The sequence below is a fragment of the Oncorhynchus mykiss genome, chromosome 5 (genome assembly GCF_013265735.2).
Source record: "Oncorhynchus mykiss isolate Arlee chromosome 5, USDA_OmykA_1.1, whole genome shotgun sequence".
In the NCBI taxonomy this organism is placed as follows: Eukaryota; Metazoa; Chordata; class Actinopteri; order Salmoniformes; family Salmonidae; genus Oncorhynchus; species Oncorhynchus mykiss.
Window position 1 is genome coordinate 59,446,997 of NC_048569.1, and position 16,911 is coordinate 59,463,907.

Here is a 16,911-nt window from a genome sequence, read left to right on the forward strand (position 1 = left end):
ACCAAAACACCTTAATTTAGGGGAGGCGCATGCTAGCAGATTAAGAAATTTGGCTAGGATGGAAGAAATTATATAGTAAAACCTGCAACTAGCGAATGTAACTAGGGGGAAAATACACTACCCTTCCCTGTGTCCAATAAAGAAAACACACAACCCTCCCCAAAGCAACAAAAAAAAAAGTCTGCCAAACCCACCTTCCCCAGTAAATTGTGATGTGTCCCTAAATTCCCTGTTGAAAAAAGATTGCTGTCTGAGTGCAGTATAACTGCAGTACACTGTAGTATAACTGTCGTTAGAATGCCGTAAAACTGCAGTATGCTGCAAATACTGCATCCAAAATAACACAGTTATTTTTACTGCAGACATTTAGCATTGTAACAGCAGTTACAGAGTAGTATAACTGCATCTCAACTGCAGTACACAGCTGAAAAGTTCAAACAAAACGATATTAGCGACGGTATCGGTATCAACCGGGTCAAGTATCCTAGTTTGGAACATGGAGATAAAGAGCAATTCGATTCTTACCATGGATATCTTTCTGAGCGATATTCTGAGTTCGAATGAGCGAGGACAAGCGTCGGACATCCCCCTTGAATACACATTCATGGACTGGAAATTCTTCGCGGGTTCGTATGATAGGGTTTTTGTTGTTATCATCGATTACGTCCGCCGTTGATAATGTGTTAGTGTTTGCATTTATCTGCGATTGCTGATTCTGATGTTGTTGCTGTGCCGATGGAGATTTGACCAACTTGTGATTGCTAAAGATTTTACTTGCTTTGCCTTTATTATTAGTCTTGGTTAAAGTAAATGTCCCAGTTGCAGCCTCCTCGTCCGGTTCCAGTAAATCCTCTTCTTTGCTCGGTTTATGATCCTTGCGCAGGGAGCGGATCTTTTCTCCGGTCATTTTCTAAACAATTGACAGCAGAACTGAGGGTGCCGTTGACGATGACCCTCTGGGCAAATAGATGTATTTCGTTGGCAAGAATGCAAATGGTAGTTCACCCAAAAACTGTAGATTGCATAACATGAAAACCACAAATTCTTCAATGAATACAATTAAATAATAATGCAATTTAAATCGGTAGCAAATACTCCACAATAACTAAGTAACTACCAGAACTCTGTCCCCTTCTTCTCATTGACGAAACTGTCCCTGCATAAGCGGCTCCAACAGAGCGCATCTGCCATCTTCCGCCAGTAGTATCGCGAGAGTTTACAACGGTTACAGATTTTACATGATTTATTATCTGGTGGTTACATTGTATCAGGGGATATTACAAACCAATGTGGTTACAATATTACAACCCAAAAGCTAGTGTTCAGGCCTACTCATAATGAAATGCATTGGCTACTATTATGCACACTAAGCATCAATAAGTTATTAATATTAGTTTAAAAAAAATATATGTTGCAAAGCAAACTAGGACACTAGCGACTACAAGTTAAATTCTAGTGTTCTCAAAAAAGTTAATGGTTACAACACTTGACTGACAGACACGCACAGTCAGTGGAATTCTATGCATTTTATGAACGCTTTGACAATAACAACATCGTGTTGGTTGTGAGGGCCCCCACCGACCCAGAAGATTGGGTGATTTCGCTCTTCAAGGCCAATGTCAGTAAAGTCTTTAATCGGGTCAATACCGCAAGGCCGCGGGGCCGATGGTATTCCAGGGTGCATTCTCAGAGCATGTGCAGAACAGCTGGAAGGTATGCTCACGGTAATTTTCAACCTCTCCTTGTCCCAGTCTGCAATTCCCACGTTTTAAGATGACCACCATCATTCCTGTTCCCAAGAAAATGACACACTGCTCAACTCATCTCAACCATAGACCGATATAGCATCCACAGTTACAACTCATAGGTGACACTTAAGCCTTGTTCACACTGAAGGCCTTAATGCTTGTTTTTCACATCTGTTTTGGAATGATGATGGTCCAAACAGCATGTTAGAAGTAACTAAATCAGATTTATGTTCAGACAGCAGTCATTTGCATCTGGGTCATACCTGAAATTGTGATAGTACGAACTGGCCATGACTGACCCAGCAGACTCAGACCAGCTCTGCCACGTCAACTCCTCTTAAGGAGCCACAATTGGAGGAGTTTCTTCGTGGTCTCATGGAAGGGTTCCAGACCTTGGCCGAACGCCACGACCAAGCATTGAACACATTGCTAGAGCAATTCCGTGGGTTGTCTACTATGCAGCCTACCACGACGGTAACCTCCCAGCCCCTCAGTTACCCGGCTGGTAGCAGCGCAGTCACCATTGTTTCCCGGCAACCCCACTTACCTCCCCCGGGGGAGCATTTAAATGGAGAGTTGGGCACCTGTGTTCACTCATCATCGAGCTGCAGCCCTCATCCTTTCCCTCAGACTGCTCTAAGATAGCATACCTCATCACGCTGATGTCTGGGAGGGCTCTCGCCTGGGCTACAGCAATATGGGAACAACAGTCGGCCATATGCTGCAGTCTGGAGGAGTTTGTGGCAGAGGTAAAGAAGGTTTTTGATGCTCCATTGTATGGGAGAGAGGTTGCCCGGAAGTTACTACAGCTTCGGCAAGGCTCCCACAGTGTAGCAGACTACGCAGTGTATATCTGCACTTTGGCAGCTGAGAGTGCCTGGAATCCGGAAGCACTGTTCGACATGTTCCTGCACAGAGTTTCGGAGTAAGTAAGGGACGAGCTTGCTGCCCAGGAACTACCGACGGATCTTGACTCGCTCATCGCCTTGACCATTCGGATCAATGGGCGATGACGAGAACGAAGGAAGGAGATTCGATTTCACTCGCCCGTCCAAGGATTCCACCTCGCCTCTAAGGTATCCTGGAAGTCCCCGATGGCTCCGTTGCCGAGAGAACCCAAGGCTTTCAGAGTTTCCCCGGGAGACTCCAAAGACTGCTGATCCACCTCTTCCCCAAACCCATGCAACTAGGCAGAGCTAGGCTGTCTCCAGCTGAACGGCTATACAGGCTTCACACTAAGAGCTATCTGTATTGCAGGACTACTGGTCATTTTGTCTCCACCTGTCCACTAAAAGACCAGGCTCACTGGTAGGAACGGGTACTCTGGTGGGCCATACGGATAATTTTTCTTCTCCCCTTACTCGCATCCCTTTTCATGCCATGTTGCTGTGGGGGAACCAGTCGCAATCTCTCCGGGTACTCATTGACTCTGGGGCCGATGAGAGCTTTATGGACGCTACCCTGGACATTAGAGCACTGGACGGGCGCTCTATAGGCCAGGTCACCCACAATTACCACCCATCAATCTACATGTATCAGGGAACCACAGCATGACGATCCAGCAACTGCTCTTTAAGTCTCCTAAGGTTCACGTGGTATTGGGATTCTCCTTGCTCCAGCGACACAATCCCTTATTCACTGGTCTGCCGGTGCTATCATGGGCTAGAGCCCGTTCTGCCACGCCTATTGCCTGAAGTTAGTGCAGCCTGCCCCGGGACATCTTCCTGGGGCCTCAGAAGTTGCCCCGGACCTCTCCACCATGCCCGCGGAGTACCAAGACCTCCTTCTGTAACGTCCAGACCACTTCACTGCCGCCACACCAACCATATGACTACAGGATTGTTCTTCTTCCAGGCATCACTCCGCTACGGGGACAACTGTACTCTCTGTCGGGTCCAGAGACCAAGGCTATGGAGACCTACATAGAGGACTCCCTAGCTGCTGGGTTCATCCGTCCTTCTGCCGGTGCAGTGTTCTTCGTGGAGAAGGACAAATCGCTGCGCCCGTGCATCAACTACCAATGTCTCAACGACATCACGGTGAAGAATCGCTAACCGCTACCTCTCATCTCCTCGGCCTTCGAGCCGCTCCAGGGGGCCACTGTGTTATCCAAGCTGGGCCTACGGAACACCTACCACTTGGTGCGGATACGGAAAGGGGACGAGTGGAAGACTGCCTTCAACACAGCCAGCTGCTACTACGAGAACCTGGTCATGCCCTTTGGCCTTACCAACGGCACTGCTGTGTTCCAGGCTCTGGTTAATGATGTTCTCCGTGACATGTTGAACCGGTTCGTCTTCATCTACCTCGATGACACCCTCGTCTTCTCCCGCTCCACCCAAGAACATGCGCTCCGACAGATTCTCCAATGCCTTCTGAAGAACCAGCTTTTTGTAAAAGCAGAGAAGTGCACATTCCATCACTCCACCAACCCTTTTCTGGGTTACATCATCACTCCAGGGAGTGTACAGATGGATCCCGGGAAGGTAAGAGTGGTGGTGGATTGGCCCAAGCCTACGTCCAGAGTATAGCTGCAGCGTTTCCTGGGTTTCGCCAACTTTTATCACTGCTTTATCTGGGGCTACAGCACACTGGCTTTCCCCTTGTCTGCACATACCTCTCCCAAGGTTCCGTTCATGTGGTCCCCAGCTGCTGACTGGGCGTTCCGGGATCTCAAACACCGCTTCACCACAGCTCTCATCTTGGTTCATCCTGACCCGTCCCGCCAGTTTGTAGTGGAGACCGATGCTTCGGGAGTCAGAGTGGGGGCTGTTCTGTCCCAGCGGTCTGCCCTGGACCTCAAGTTGCATCCCTGCACCTTCTTCTCCCACCGCCTCAACGCCACGGAGAGGAAATACGATGTGGGGAATCGTGAGCTTCTTGCGGTGAAGATGGCATTGGAGAAGTGGAGGAACTGGCTGGAGGGGGCAGAACATCCATTCATTGTGTGGACCGACCACAAGAACCTGGAATATCTCTGCACCACTAAGCGCCTCAATTCCAGGCAGGCTAGGTGGAACCTACTGTTCATCCGGTTCAACTTCTCCCTCTGGCGATGGCACTCAGCTGGGGAATAGGGAACCATGTTCGCGAGGCGCAACGTTCCCAGCCAAACCCCTGGGGGGAGGGTCCAGATAACCAGATGTCCGTGCCTGACGTGGGCCCACTCCTCTAGGCTAGCCTGCCACCCGGGCTGACGTTTCTGACGTCTCCGCATTTGTTGCCGCTTGCACGGTCTGTGCACAGAACAAGACTCCTCAGCAAGCTCCGGCTGGATTCTTCCAACCTCTGCCTGTCCTTCACCATCCCTGGACTTTGTCACCGCCACCTTGACCGTTGTGGATCGGTTTTCCACTTCATTCCTCTTCCCAAGTTACCCTCTGCCAAAGTGATGGCCCAGCCCATGGTGCTGCACGTCTTCCGGATCCATGGACTGCCAGCCGACATGGTCTCCGACCGGGGTCCTCAGTTCTAGTCCCGGTTCTGGAAGGCGTTCTGCACCCTCATTGGGTCGTTGGCTAGCCTGTCCTCCGGGTTCCACCACCAATCCAATGGCCAGTCGGAGCGAGCCAACCAGGACCTTGAGACTACTCAATGTCTGCCATGACCCCCCAGGGGGCAAATCTGTGGTGGCTCTATAGCTAATTATCTGCCCTTCCGGGTGGAATCCCTCAAACTCTTCCCCTGTTTTACCGGCCCATTTCCCATCTCCAAAATCATTAGCCCCTCTGCTGTTCATCTTCTGTTGCCCCATACCCTTCATATACTTCCCACCTTTCATGTGTCTAGAGTTAAACTCATGTCCCACAGCCCTTTGTCTCCTGTTGGTTCAACCTTGGGGCAAGGGGGTTCCAGTACCTTGTTGACTGGGAGGGTTATGGCCCGGAGGAGATGTGCTGGGTCCCCACCAGAGACATTCTGGACCCAGGCCTCATTGCAGATTTCCAACACCGGCACCCCGGTCAACCAGGTATGCACCCAGGTAGGATGCCAGGTGGCGCCCCTAGGAGGGGTGGTACTGTCACACCCTGATCTGTTTCACCTGTCTTTGTGCTTGTCTCCACCCCCCTCCAGGTGTTGCCCATCTTCCCCGTTATCCCCTGTGTAATTATACCTGTGTTCTCTGTTTATCTGTTGCCAGTTCGTTTAGTGAAACCTTCCAGCGTTTGTCCCCATGCTCCTGTCTGTTTGTTGCTCCTGTTTCCTAGTCCTTCCCAGTTTTGACCCTTCTGCCTGCCCTGACCCCGAGACCGCCTGCCATTCTGGACCCTTTGCACCCTCTCTGGATTACTGCCCTCTGCCTGCCTTTGACCTGTCGTTTGCCTGCCCCTGTATTCAAAATAAACTTTTGTTTCTTTGACACTGTCTGCATCTGGGTCATACCTGAAACGTGATAATTGGACATGATTTGGAAAGGCACACACCTGTCTACATAAGGTCCCACAGTTGACAGTGCATGTCCGAGCAAAAACCAAGCAATGAGATTGAAGGAATTATCTATGGAGCTCCGATACAGGATTGTGTTGAGGCACAGGTCTTGGGAATATTGAGTTTGGGTGGTGGACCATTCTTGATACACACAGGAATCTGTTGAGTGTGAAAAACCCAGCAGCTTGCAGTTCTTGACACAAAGCGGTGCACCTGGCACCTACTACCATACCCCGTTCAAAGACACTTAAATATTTTGTCTTGCCGATTCACCTTCTGAGTGGTACATGTACACAATCCATGTCTCAATAGTCTTAAGGCTTAAAAATATATTTTTTTTACCTGTCTCCTTCCCTTTATCTACACTGATTGAAATGGATTTAACAAGTGACATCAATAAGGGATCACCTGGATTGACCTTGTTAGTCTGTCATGGAAAGAGCGGGTGATGTTAATGTTTTGTACACTCAGTGTACCAGTCAAAAGTTTGGACTCACCTACTCATTCAAGGGTTTTTCTTTATTTTTGACTATTTACTACATTGTAGAATAATAGTGAAGACATCAAAACTATGAAATAACATATATGGAATCATGTAGTAACCAAAAAAGTGTTAAACAAACTAAATATATTTTAGATTCTTCAAAGTAGCCACCCTTTGCCTTGTCTTTGCACACTCTTGGCATTGTCTCAACCAGCTTCATGAGGAATTATTTTCTGCAGTGGGAACCACACATGCGTTCACCTACTCAGCGTCTCACAAAGACATGTCAGTTGGAACCAAACATTTAAAATTTGGACTCATCAGACGAAAGGACAGATTTCCATCAGTCTAATGTCCATTGCTCGTGTTTTTTGGCCCAAGCAATCTCTTATTATTATTGGTGTCCTTTAGTAGTGGTTTCTTTGCAGCAATTGAACCATGAAGGCCTGCTTCACAGTCTCCTCTGAACAGTTTATGTTGAGATGTGTCTGTTACTTGAACTCTGTGAAGCATTTATTTGGGGTGCAATTTCTGAGGCTGGTAACTCTAATGAACTTATCCTCTGCAGCAGAGGTAACTCTGGGTCTTCCTTTCCTGTGGTGGTCCTCATGAGAGCCAGTTTCATTGTAGAGCGTAATGGTTTTTGTGACTGCACTTGAAGAAACTTTCAAAGTTCTTGAAATATTCTGTATTGACTGACCTTCTTGTCAGTAATGATGGACTGTCATTTCTCTTTGCTTATTTGAGCTGTTCTTGCCCTAATATGGACTTTGTCTTTTACCAAATAGGGCTATCTTCATATATACCAACCCTACCTTGTCACAACACAACTGATTGGCTCAAATGCATTAAGAAGAAAATAAATTCCACAAATTTACTTTTAACAAGGCACACCTGTTAACTGAAATGCATTCCAGGTGACTACCTCAGGAAGCTGGTTATTGGGGTCAAAGGCATTTTGTAACACGGCATCTACGGCCCCCAAGGGCCAAATCTGTGGTGGCGCCGTCTCTCCATTTTGCATACATCTACCTCTGTGCCAGATTTGACTATCTCAAAATAGTCCTTCTGAATTGTACAACTGTGTTAGCACCGGAGCAGCACCGGAGCAGCACCGGAGCAGCACTGAGCAGCACTGGAGCAGCAGCGGAGCAGCACAGGAGCCATCACGTCATCAAGAATCATGACAGAAATTGGATGAATATAAAATATGAATATCTGCAGTGTGAGTGATGGAGAAAAAAAATTGGCCTCGAAGACGAAAAGTGTAATTTTAGGACTTTTCTAAATGGACTTCTCTATGGGGCCATCTATGAGAAATGTATTTTTGGGTATGACTTTAGCTAAACTGCAATAACGAAATTGTCCTATGAGCACATTGAAAAGTGTACTTCTAGAACGGAACCCTGGGGTCCTAGCTACAGCCCCCAAGGGCGAAATCTGTGGTGGCTCCATAATGAAACCTTTCCAAGGTATATAAATGTGCCTCTCTGACAAACTTACTTTTATATAAAAATAGTCCTTCTGAATTGTAAAACCGTTTTACCGTTGGGGGCCATTTTGTAAAATGTCTGCCATGACCCCCCAGGGGGCAAATCTGTGGTGGCTCTATAGCTAATTATTTTCAGGGTACATGAACCTACCTCCGGACCAAATGTAGGTGCTGTTATATCAAAACAGTCCTTCTGAATTGTAAAAGTGATACGTTTTTTATTGATGGATAGCCAGGGGCACGCTCCAACACTCAAACATAATTTACAAACAATGTATTTGTGTTTCTCTTGATAAGTGTGTGAATTGGACCATTTTCCTGTCAAAATGTAACAAGCACTTTTGGGTGTCAGAGAATTTTTAAAAAGTACATCATTTTATTTAGGAATGTAGTGAAGTAAAAGTAAAAGTTGCCACTAATATAAATAGTAAAGTACAGATACCAAAAAAAACTACTTAAGTAGTACTTTAAAGTATTTTTACACCACTGTATAACTCCGGTAAAGAAATATTCTGCCAGGTGCATAGTCTGTGATTATAGAGTAAGACCCTAGAAGGACTGTCGATCTATAAACTTTAAAATGTTACTTTACAGTCAAACTGTCTTCTGCCTGAAACACTCAACAACATAGCACACCAGCTCCCCCCTGTGGTACAGGACTGGAAATAGTGTGATAGAGAAAAAGTGTACTGCTTTTTATCACAGCAATAACTTGACTCTCCTCCGTAGCATCAATGGGAGTGTTGTTGTTGTTGTTTTACAACATTTACATTATTATGTACTAAGAATAAAAATACAAATGTGTTATAATAACTCTCTGTGTATATGTTTATGAATGTGGAAAAAATACACTAAACTGTCTTCAACAAATTAGTGGTATAAATGTGTCTTAGATTACTTTGAAACTAAGAACAAACAATATGATTTGTATGTAATCAGGGGCGGACTGGGACCAGAAAACTGCACTGGCATTGCTAACACACCGGCCCATTTTTCCCTTCCCTTGAGGCCCCCACACCGGCCCATTTTTTCCCCCCTCAAGGCTCCAAAACCGGGCCATTTTTTTCTGGAGGCCCCCATTGCTAACCAGATAATTCAAATTTTGGACAGGCCCACTGGGCTAAAAATGGACCAGCCCACCAAAATGCCAGATAGCCAGTCCGCCCCGGCGCGGATGTAAATATATAATGCCGCATACTCTTCCTCCTATTGGCTTAAACCATGCATCATACCATCATTGCTGTGGAAAAAATAAACCATGCAAGCAAGCATAGCAAACAAGCCACGAGCTAACTCGGGTTACGGGAAGTCCCTGAAATACCAATCGGTGCCATCCTCCCGTTGTAGAGAAGTGGTGATTGGGTTAGAAAGGATTTGGGCGTTACACGTCGCCGTTAAATTCACAATTTACTTTTCATTATGAGTATTCAACGGTAAAACATAGCGACACATCACTCTCAGGGAACCGGACTGGATTTGCAACACATGGCTTCTTCACACCATCAAAACGACTTGTCCACCGGTTTCCACCCGCAGTTCAAATCTTTCGCAACAGAGGCGATCCACGTTGGGCAAGAACCGGAGCAATGGAAATCTATGGCCGTAGTGCCACCTATTTCTCTGTCCACCACGTTCAAGCAGTATAGACCTGGAGATCATGCTGTAAGTTGCCTGATGCAATAACCTTGGTGTCTGTTATCGAAGGCTGTTAGTTCCGTATGGGGTGTCTTTATACCAATCCGGTATACTGAACCGGTCCCGTTCAACGAATTTTCAGGGAAAATGTTGATGTTAATATTATTATGTATGAAAGTATGGTTGCTAGTCTTTCCCTGCCTAGCACATACGTTACCCATTTTATTACACAGTCAGAACGTTGTCTGCGCAACCTCTGACAGTGATGGGAAATTAGCTTTTTTTTGTGACGAATATCGAAAAGTGAAAGTGAACAATTTATTAGATTTTACCGAATCATTAATGACCAGGTGATCATCAGTACCAGCATCTGTTTATCCATAGAAGCTGTGGCAAATGTGTGCTCTCTACATGTATCTTCTCATCAGGGTTTTGAGTACAGTCGGAGTGGAAACCCGACCAGAAACTGCCTGGAGAAAGCTGTTGCTGCTCTGGATGGAGCAAAACACTGTATGTGTTCATGTTAGACACCATTACCTCGTGAATTTGTATCTAATCAAATTGAACAAGTTAGAGAATGTATAGTCTAAAAGGTCGAAAATAGACTTAACTAGCCTCGTGACGATAATGTGTTCTTTGAACTATCGTTAACTGAATTTCCTGTGTAGGTCTTGCTCTTGCCTCTGGGCTGGCTGCGACTATGACCATCTCTCACATGCTGAAAGCTGGAGATGGCATTGTCTGCATGAACGATGTGTATGGAGGTAAGACATGGCCCACAGTGTCTACTACTGTCTAGAGAACCACCGAAATGGTAGACAACGTTGTGGGTGAAAGACCACACACATCTAAGTGTTTATATTTGATGCATATGACCATGAAGCAGTAATAGATTATGATTTTTCTCTCCAGGTACCAATCGTTATTTCCGAAAGATTGCTGCAGAAGTTGGCTTGGTTGTGTCCTTTGCTGATTGCACCAAAATCGAGTTGCTCCAGGCTGCTCTTAAGCCAAACACAAAAGTGAGTGGAATTCTAAGTCTACTTAATGACCTTATTTCACTATTTATTTTTTACCTAAATCAACCCAGGTTTCAGGTTTCTTATTCGTACAAGAATAGACGTCATCCAGCATCAGCGCTATTTCCCCCCCCCCCCCCCCCCCCCATTTTGTTCTTTGTTAAGTGCTCCATCCTGAGCTTTGTCGTTAGTCATCGGACTCCATTTGAGAATTCAATAAGAGGCGCTTCACTCTCCCTGTGACTTGTCTCTCCAGTCCCTACATGACTATAGTTTATGACCTACATGTTATAGCTGAGAGTTTTTGGTTGGGAGCCAAACTATGAAACCCAAACACCTGTTGAACTTCTATTTAAACAAAAATGCTCTTTTATTTTCTCTTTATGTAGTTGGTATGGATCGAGACCCCCACCAACCCCACCATGAAAGTGGTGGATATCCAGGCCTGTGCAGATGTAGTCCACCAACACAACACTGATACCGTGGTGGTTGTGGACAACACTTTCATGTCAGCCTACTTCCAGGTTTGTTTTAAACAGTACCAGTCAAAAGTTTGGACACACTTACTCATTCCAGGGTTTTTCTTTATTTTGTACTATTTTCTACATTGTATGACATTTTCTACAAAGTATGAAATAATACATGGAATCATGTAGTAACCAAAAAGGTGTTAAACAAAAATACGTTTTAGGTTCTTCAAAGTAGCCACCCTTTGCCTTGATGACAGCTTTGCACACTCTTTGAGGTATTCTCCTGGAATGCATTTCAGTTAAAAGGTGTGCCTTGTTAATTTGTGGAATTTATTTCCTTGATGCGTTTGAGCCAATCAGTTGTGTTGTGACAAGGTAGGGGTGGTAAGACTATATTATGGCAAGAACAGCTCAAATAAGCAATGAGAAACAATAGTCCATCATTACTTTAAGACACGAAGGTCAGTCAATCTTGAAAATTTCAAGAACTTTAAGTGTCTTCAAGTGCGGTCGCAAAAACCATCAAGCGCTATGATGAAGATGGAGCTCATGACGGCCGCCACAAGATTTGCAGCCCAAATAAATGCTTCCGAGTTCAAGTAACAGACACGTCTCAACATCAACTGTTCAGAGGAGACTGCGTGAAGCAGGCCTTCAGGGTGGAATTGTTGCAAATAAACCTCTACTAAAGGACATAAGAGACTTGCTTGAATCAAGAAACTCGAGCAATAGACATTAAACTGGTGTAATTCTGTCTACATTTTTTATATTTGGTTTCCATGTCTTTTGTGAGACTGAGTAGTTGAGCGGATGATCTCCGCATGTGTGGTTCCCACTGTGAAGCATGGAGGTGGTGGTGTGGGGGTGCTTTGCTGGTGACATTGTCAGTTATTTATTTAGAATTCAATGCACACTAAACCAGCATGGCTACCACAGCATTCTGCAGCAAAACACCATCCCATCTGGTTTGTGCTTAGTGGGACTCATTTGTTTTACAACAGGACAATGACCCAACACACCTCCAGGCTGTGTAAGGGCTATTTGACCAAGAAGGAGAGTGATGGAGTTCTACATCAGATGACCTGGCCTCCACCCAATTAAGATGGTTTGGGATGAGTTGGACTGCAGAGTGAAGCAGCCAACAAGTGCTCAGCACATGTGGAAACTCCTTCAAGACTGTTGGAAAAGCATTACAGGTGAAGCTGGTTGAGAGAATGCCAAGAGTGTGCAAAGATGTCAAAGGCAAAGGGTAGCTACTTTGAAGAATATAAAATATATTTTGACTTGTTTAACACTTTTTTTGGGGGGGGGGGGGGGTTACTACATGATTCCATATGTGTGATTTAATAGTTTGTTACAATGTAGAAAATAGTAAAAATAAATAAAAACCCTTTAATCAGTGGATGTTTTCCAAACCTTTGACAGGTACTGTATTATGTTTGTTATGCATTGCTACATTCAGCCCAGTGGCCGTTGGAGATTAATTAAGCTTAATGATTTGAAGTGGATGTTCAGTCATTTCACGCTCTCTTAAGTTTCCCAACACACCCAGTCATTTCCTCTCCTCATAGACCGGCTCAAACCGAGTCATTGATTAACCCAAATGTACTCTGCTTGTCTCCTGCTCTTTAGCGCCCCTTGGCCCTCGGCGCGGACATATGCATGTATTCAGCTACTAAGTACATGAATGGTAGGTACACCGTTTGTACATTGATGTTGACTGAAGAGACTTCCCATTGGGTTTGATCAAATCTGAGTTTAAATATTTGATTGACAGGTCACAGTGACGTTGTAATGGGCCTGGTGTCTGTGAACCGTGAGGACCTGTATGACCGACTGAGGTTTCTACAGAATGGTGAGAGATGAATGAATAGCAACTGGCAAAAAGCCATGTATGTTTAGGTGATAAACCATCACATTTTTACCCTACTATGATTTGAAGCACTCATCGACGCAGTTGCTCAACTCTTGTGACCTACTTTCGCTCATCAAACATCCGCACATGCTCGTGATGCCAGGGCTTTCCAATTCTAAACCGCCGATAAAGAAAGCTTTGTGTAGCACTCTTGTTGGTTGTTTGTCTGAGGGGCTGATTGGTAGGTTTTGTAAGACTTTGTTCTTCCTTATTGTGCCTTAATCCTGATCCTAAAGCCCTCGGAGCGGTACCGTCCCCCTTTGACTGCTACCTGTGTAACCGCGGCCTGAAAACCCTGCACCTGCGCATGCGGCAGCACTTCAAGAACGCCCTGGCAGTGGCCAAGTTCCTGGAGGCCGACCCCAGGGTGGACCGTGTCATCTTCCCAGGTGACGGGGGGTGGGGTCTCTGGATATCAAACTAGTATTTCTGTATGTTGAATAAAACACATGTAACATTGTCATGACCTGCTTTCTGGATGATATAAAAAAATATCAATGTAGTCACTCTGGTAATTCCCTGGGCCAGTATAAACACAGTTCATGCATCTCCAGTTACCCTCATTCTCTGATTGAAATGGACCGAACCTTGGTCATTGAATCTAACAGTTGACCGATTGGTTTTCCTCTTATTCCCTCTCCACTCTACAGGCTTGCCCTCCCACCCCCAGCACGAGCTGATGAAGAAACAGTGCACAGGCTGCCCAGGGATGATCACCTTCTACATAAAGGGAAAACTGGAGAACGCCACCATGTTCCTCAGCAACTTAAAGGTAATTACAAAATTGAGACGCTCATGTGTGATTGACACGACAATGCCAAGACGAGCTGCACTGGGCTGATATGGTTATGCATACAGCGTAGTTGCTGGAAGTGACTGCAAGGATCGGCTCTATAGTATGAATCGGGCATCATTGTATTTTACTACAGTATGTGTTGATTCAATCACAGATGGACACTGCAATAACATTTTGTGCCGTTTTTTTTATTTCAAGTTATTTGCACTTGCTGAGAGCCTCGGTGGTTATGAAAGCTTGGCAGAGCATCCGTAAGTATACCCAAATATCATCAATAAACCTTAACATTAAACTGCTACAATATTACAATTCATTCACTATTCCACTAGTCTTGTTAATTACAATGTTTCAGCTGAACCAATTAATATGCTGTGGTATGAAAATGTGCAGTATTTTAATTGCTTAACTTAACAAAATGCCATAAGGGGGCAGCAGTGGTTAAGATAATTGTATTTATTTTGAACCAACTTGAATCAGACAAAATACATTTAACCTGTTTAATAGTGAAGAAATGGAGACCTGCACACTGTCAAAAATAAATGGATCCAAAACGGAGGCTTGAATGCAAAATAAAGATAGATGTTTAATGGAAACATCATGGTGCCCAAAGAATATCAATGCAAGAAAGGGAATAAATAAAAGGTGAAAACAAACGTTGTGGCCTCACACCATCAGTGTAAATTGTTGGTGCACACACCTGCTTCTTAGATTGCATCCTACCTGGCAGGCCGCTCCTACCTGGTGACGTGGAGAAGATCTGTCTGCACCACGTACACTCATTACTGGTGTCCCCCAGGGCTTGGTTCTAGTCCCTCTTCTCTCGATAAACCAAGTCACTCAGGAGACCATGTGAGGATATGACGGAGCTATCATTGCTATACGGATGACACTCAAACATTCAACCTCCAGCTGCGTACCCCCTCTAGCACCAGGGTCAGCGCACTCAAATGTTTTTTTGCCATCATTGTTAGCCTGCCACACACACCGTATACAATAAATTTTATTAAAACACAAGAATGAGTGAGTTATCACAACCTGGTTCGTGGGAAGTGACAAAGAGCTCTTACAGGACCAGGGCACAAATAATATAATCAATTATTTTGCCATCTTACATATTAAACTGTATGTGAATAACTCCCCACAGGTTAAGCCCAGTCCAAGCTCTTCTCTGTCCTGACACCCCAATAGTGGAACCAGCTCCCCCCCCCCCCAAGCTAGGACAGCAGAGTCCTTATCCATCTTCTGAAAACATCAAACCCTACCTCTTCAAAAAGTATCTTAAATAATCCCCCTTCTAGCCCTCTCTACTGATGATAGCTACGATAGATGAATAATGTACTTTTTATGCCTGTGTAATGTGGTTGTCCCACCTGGCACTCTTAAGATGAATTCACTAAGTCGCTCTGGATAAGAGTGTCTCCTAAATGATGTAAATGTATTTGGCATTCAAGCCTCAGTTTTGTATCTATACCCTTTGACAGTGTGCGGGTCTCCTTCCAGTATTCTTATTTTGACTCCTATGCACCTGGAACAGACACTTTTCAGTAGTAAGGACCTTTTTAAAAGAGCGCCGACGGCCTCTGATCATACCTGTTCAATAGTCATGATAAAATGTCTAAGTGCTTTCAAGATACTCTGAGGCACAACATTACACACACCCCTGCATAACTTGGCCTTTAATCAGAAATGCACTTTTTTTTTTGCTTGAATAGTGAGTTATTACCCTCTTCGTTCCCTCTCTCAGGGCGATAATGACCCATGCGTCTGTTCCTGAGAGTGATAGGGCGGCCCTTGGGATCAGTGACACAATGGTCCGTCTGTCTGTGGGGCTGGAGGACGAGCAGGACATCATCGAGGACCTGGAACAAGCCCTGAACGCCGCTGTAAGTACACTACACTCCCTAAAAACAGGTCTCAATTCAGCTAGCCTAACACCATAAACCACAGATGTCTGCCCAGCGCGAAGTACAGTATCTATGCCAAGTCCAGACAAATGGGTCCTGGTCAAGAAGTGATAATTATCCCTGGAATATTTTTGCCCCCCCACATCTGTAGCAGATCTACTGAATATCCTGACCACACACACAGTTGTTTCCATCTGTTGATTTATTCCCTCCTTATTTTGAGCAGCATCCAAAGAAGTAATATCTTCAGGACGTCCCATGACCAGAGGTGGTCTGTCGTCAGCGGGACGGAGCGACGCTTTAGCACAACGCACACAAACAATGATGAAATCATCATCAGGGAACAACCTGCTCTTTAAACACGACTCCTTAATTATTTAATTGATTCTTTGGATGCTGTTTTTATCAGGAGCACTTCCAAGGACTTTTTAATCCATTTGGCTGCTTTTGCATTATTTTAATGTTATCTTTTGTTTGGAGGGTGTTGACAGGGCATTGTGAATTAGGTTCTTATTCAATCTAAACTGGTATCCGGGACACTAGAGTAAGGCAAAACATTTGAGTTACTTTCTGCTTCATTTAGTTAACTTGAGAACTAATGAACTGGAAATGTCTGGATATCAGTTTTGATTAAATATAACTGTCTGGCTCTATCAAATGTATGCCTAGTAAAGGGAGCGTGGGGAAGTTTGTCTTAAAGTTGGCCAGTGAAGGAGTGCCAGATTGTCCTTGCCGAGCAGTTTTATATTTTTAATGGAATGTCAAACTAGTGCTGTGGTAGGATTATTCTTTGAGCTATGTGGTGTTGCTGATCTCGACTCCGTTCACTAACGGGCTTGTCACTGTTTTGATCAGAGAACATCTGGGTTTTCTGAGGAGAACCTGTTGGAGCTCTCATCTGACGGTGTAATCACATACTGCATCTGCCTGCTACTCAATGAATGTGCTTTGTTTGGGAAAGACCTTGTTTGATCATGTGACCATTACCGAACTCAATAAAATCAGTTTGCAGTACATTAA

The 16,911-nt window shown here is 44.9% G+C and overlaps 2 protein-coding genes across 2 annotated transcripts in view; one reads left to right on the plus strand and one right to left on the minus strand.

The window, feature by feature from the left end:
* Positions 1-1,201, minus strand: part of LOC110524182 (ankyrin repeat domain-containing protein 13C) — an 88,312-nt gene extending 87,111 nt beyond the window's left edge. The window contains exon 1 of the mRNA XM_036977978.1: positions 526-1,201. Within this exon, the coding sequence (XP_036833873.1) occupies positions 526-907 (382 nt within the window). The 5' untranslated portion in view covers positions 908-1,201. The remainder of the gene's footprint in view (positions 1-525) is intronic.
* An 8,166-nt stretch (positions 1,202-9,367) lies between these two features.
* On the plus strand, positions 9,368-16,911 carry LOC110524183 (cystathionine gamma-lyase). Its single transcript, XM_036977979.1, has 12 exons — positions 9,368-9,814; positions 10,216-10,297; positions 10,456-10,551; positions 10,700-10,809; positions 11,196-11,330; positions 12,909-12,966; positions 13,054-13,131; positions 13,428-13,580; positions 13,842-13,963; positions 14,186-14,238; positions 15,732-15,870; positions 16,118-16,911. The coding sequence occupies exons 1-12, from the start codon at positions 9,638-9,640 to the stop codon at positions 16,130-16,132; spliced, it is 1,218 nt and encodes a 405-aa protein (XP_036833874.1). The 5' UTR covers positions 9,368-9,637; the 3' UTR covers positions 16,133-16,911.

Excerpts from the sequence above, each read along its gene's own strand:
- LOC110524183 (XM_036977979.1), top strand. The coding sequence starts at position 9,638 with ATGGCTTCTTCACACCATCAAAACGACTTGTCCACCGGTTTCCACCCG. Across the intron at positions 13,964-14,185 it reads TGTTCCTCAGCAACTTAAAG|TTATTTGCACTTGCTGAGAG; the intron begins GTAATTACAAAA and ends TTTTATTTCAAG. Across the intron at positions 14,239-15,731 it reads GAAAGCTTGGCAGAGCATCC|GGCGATAATGACCCATGCGT; the intron begins GTAAGTATACCC and ends TCCCTCTCTCAG.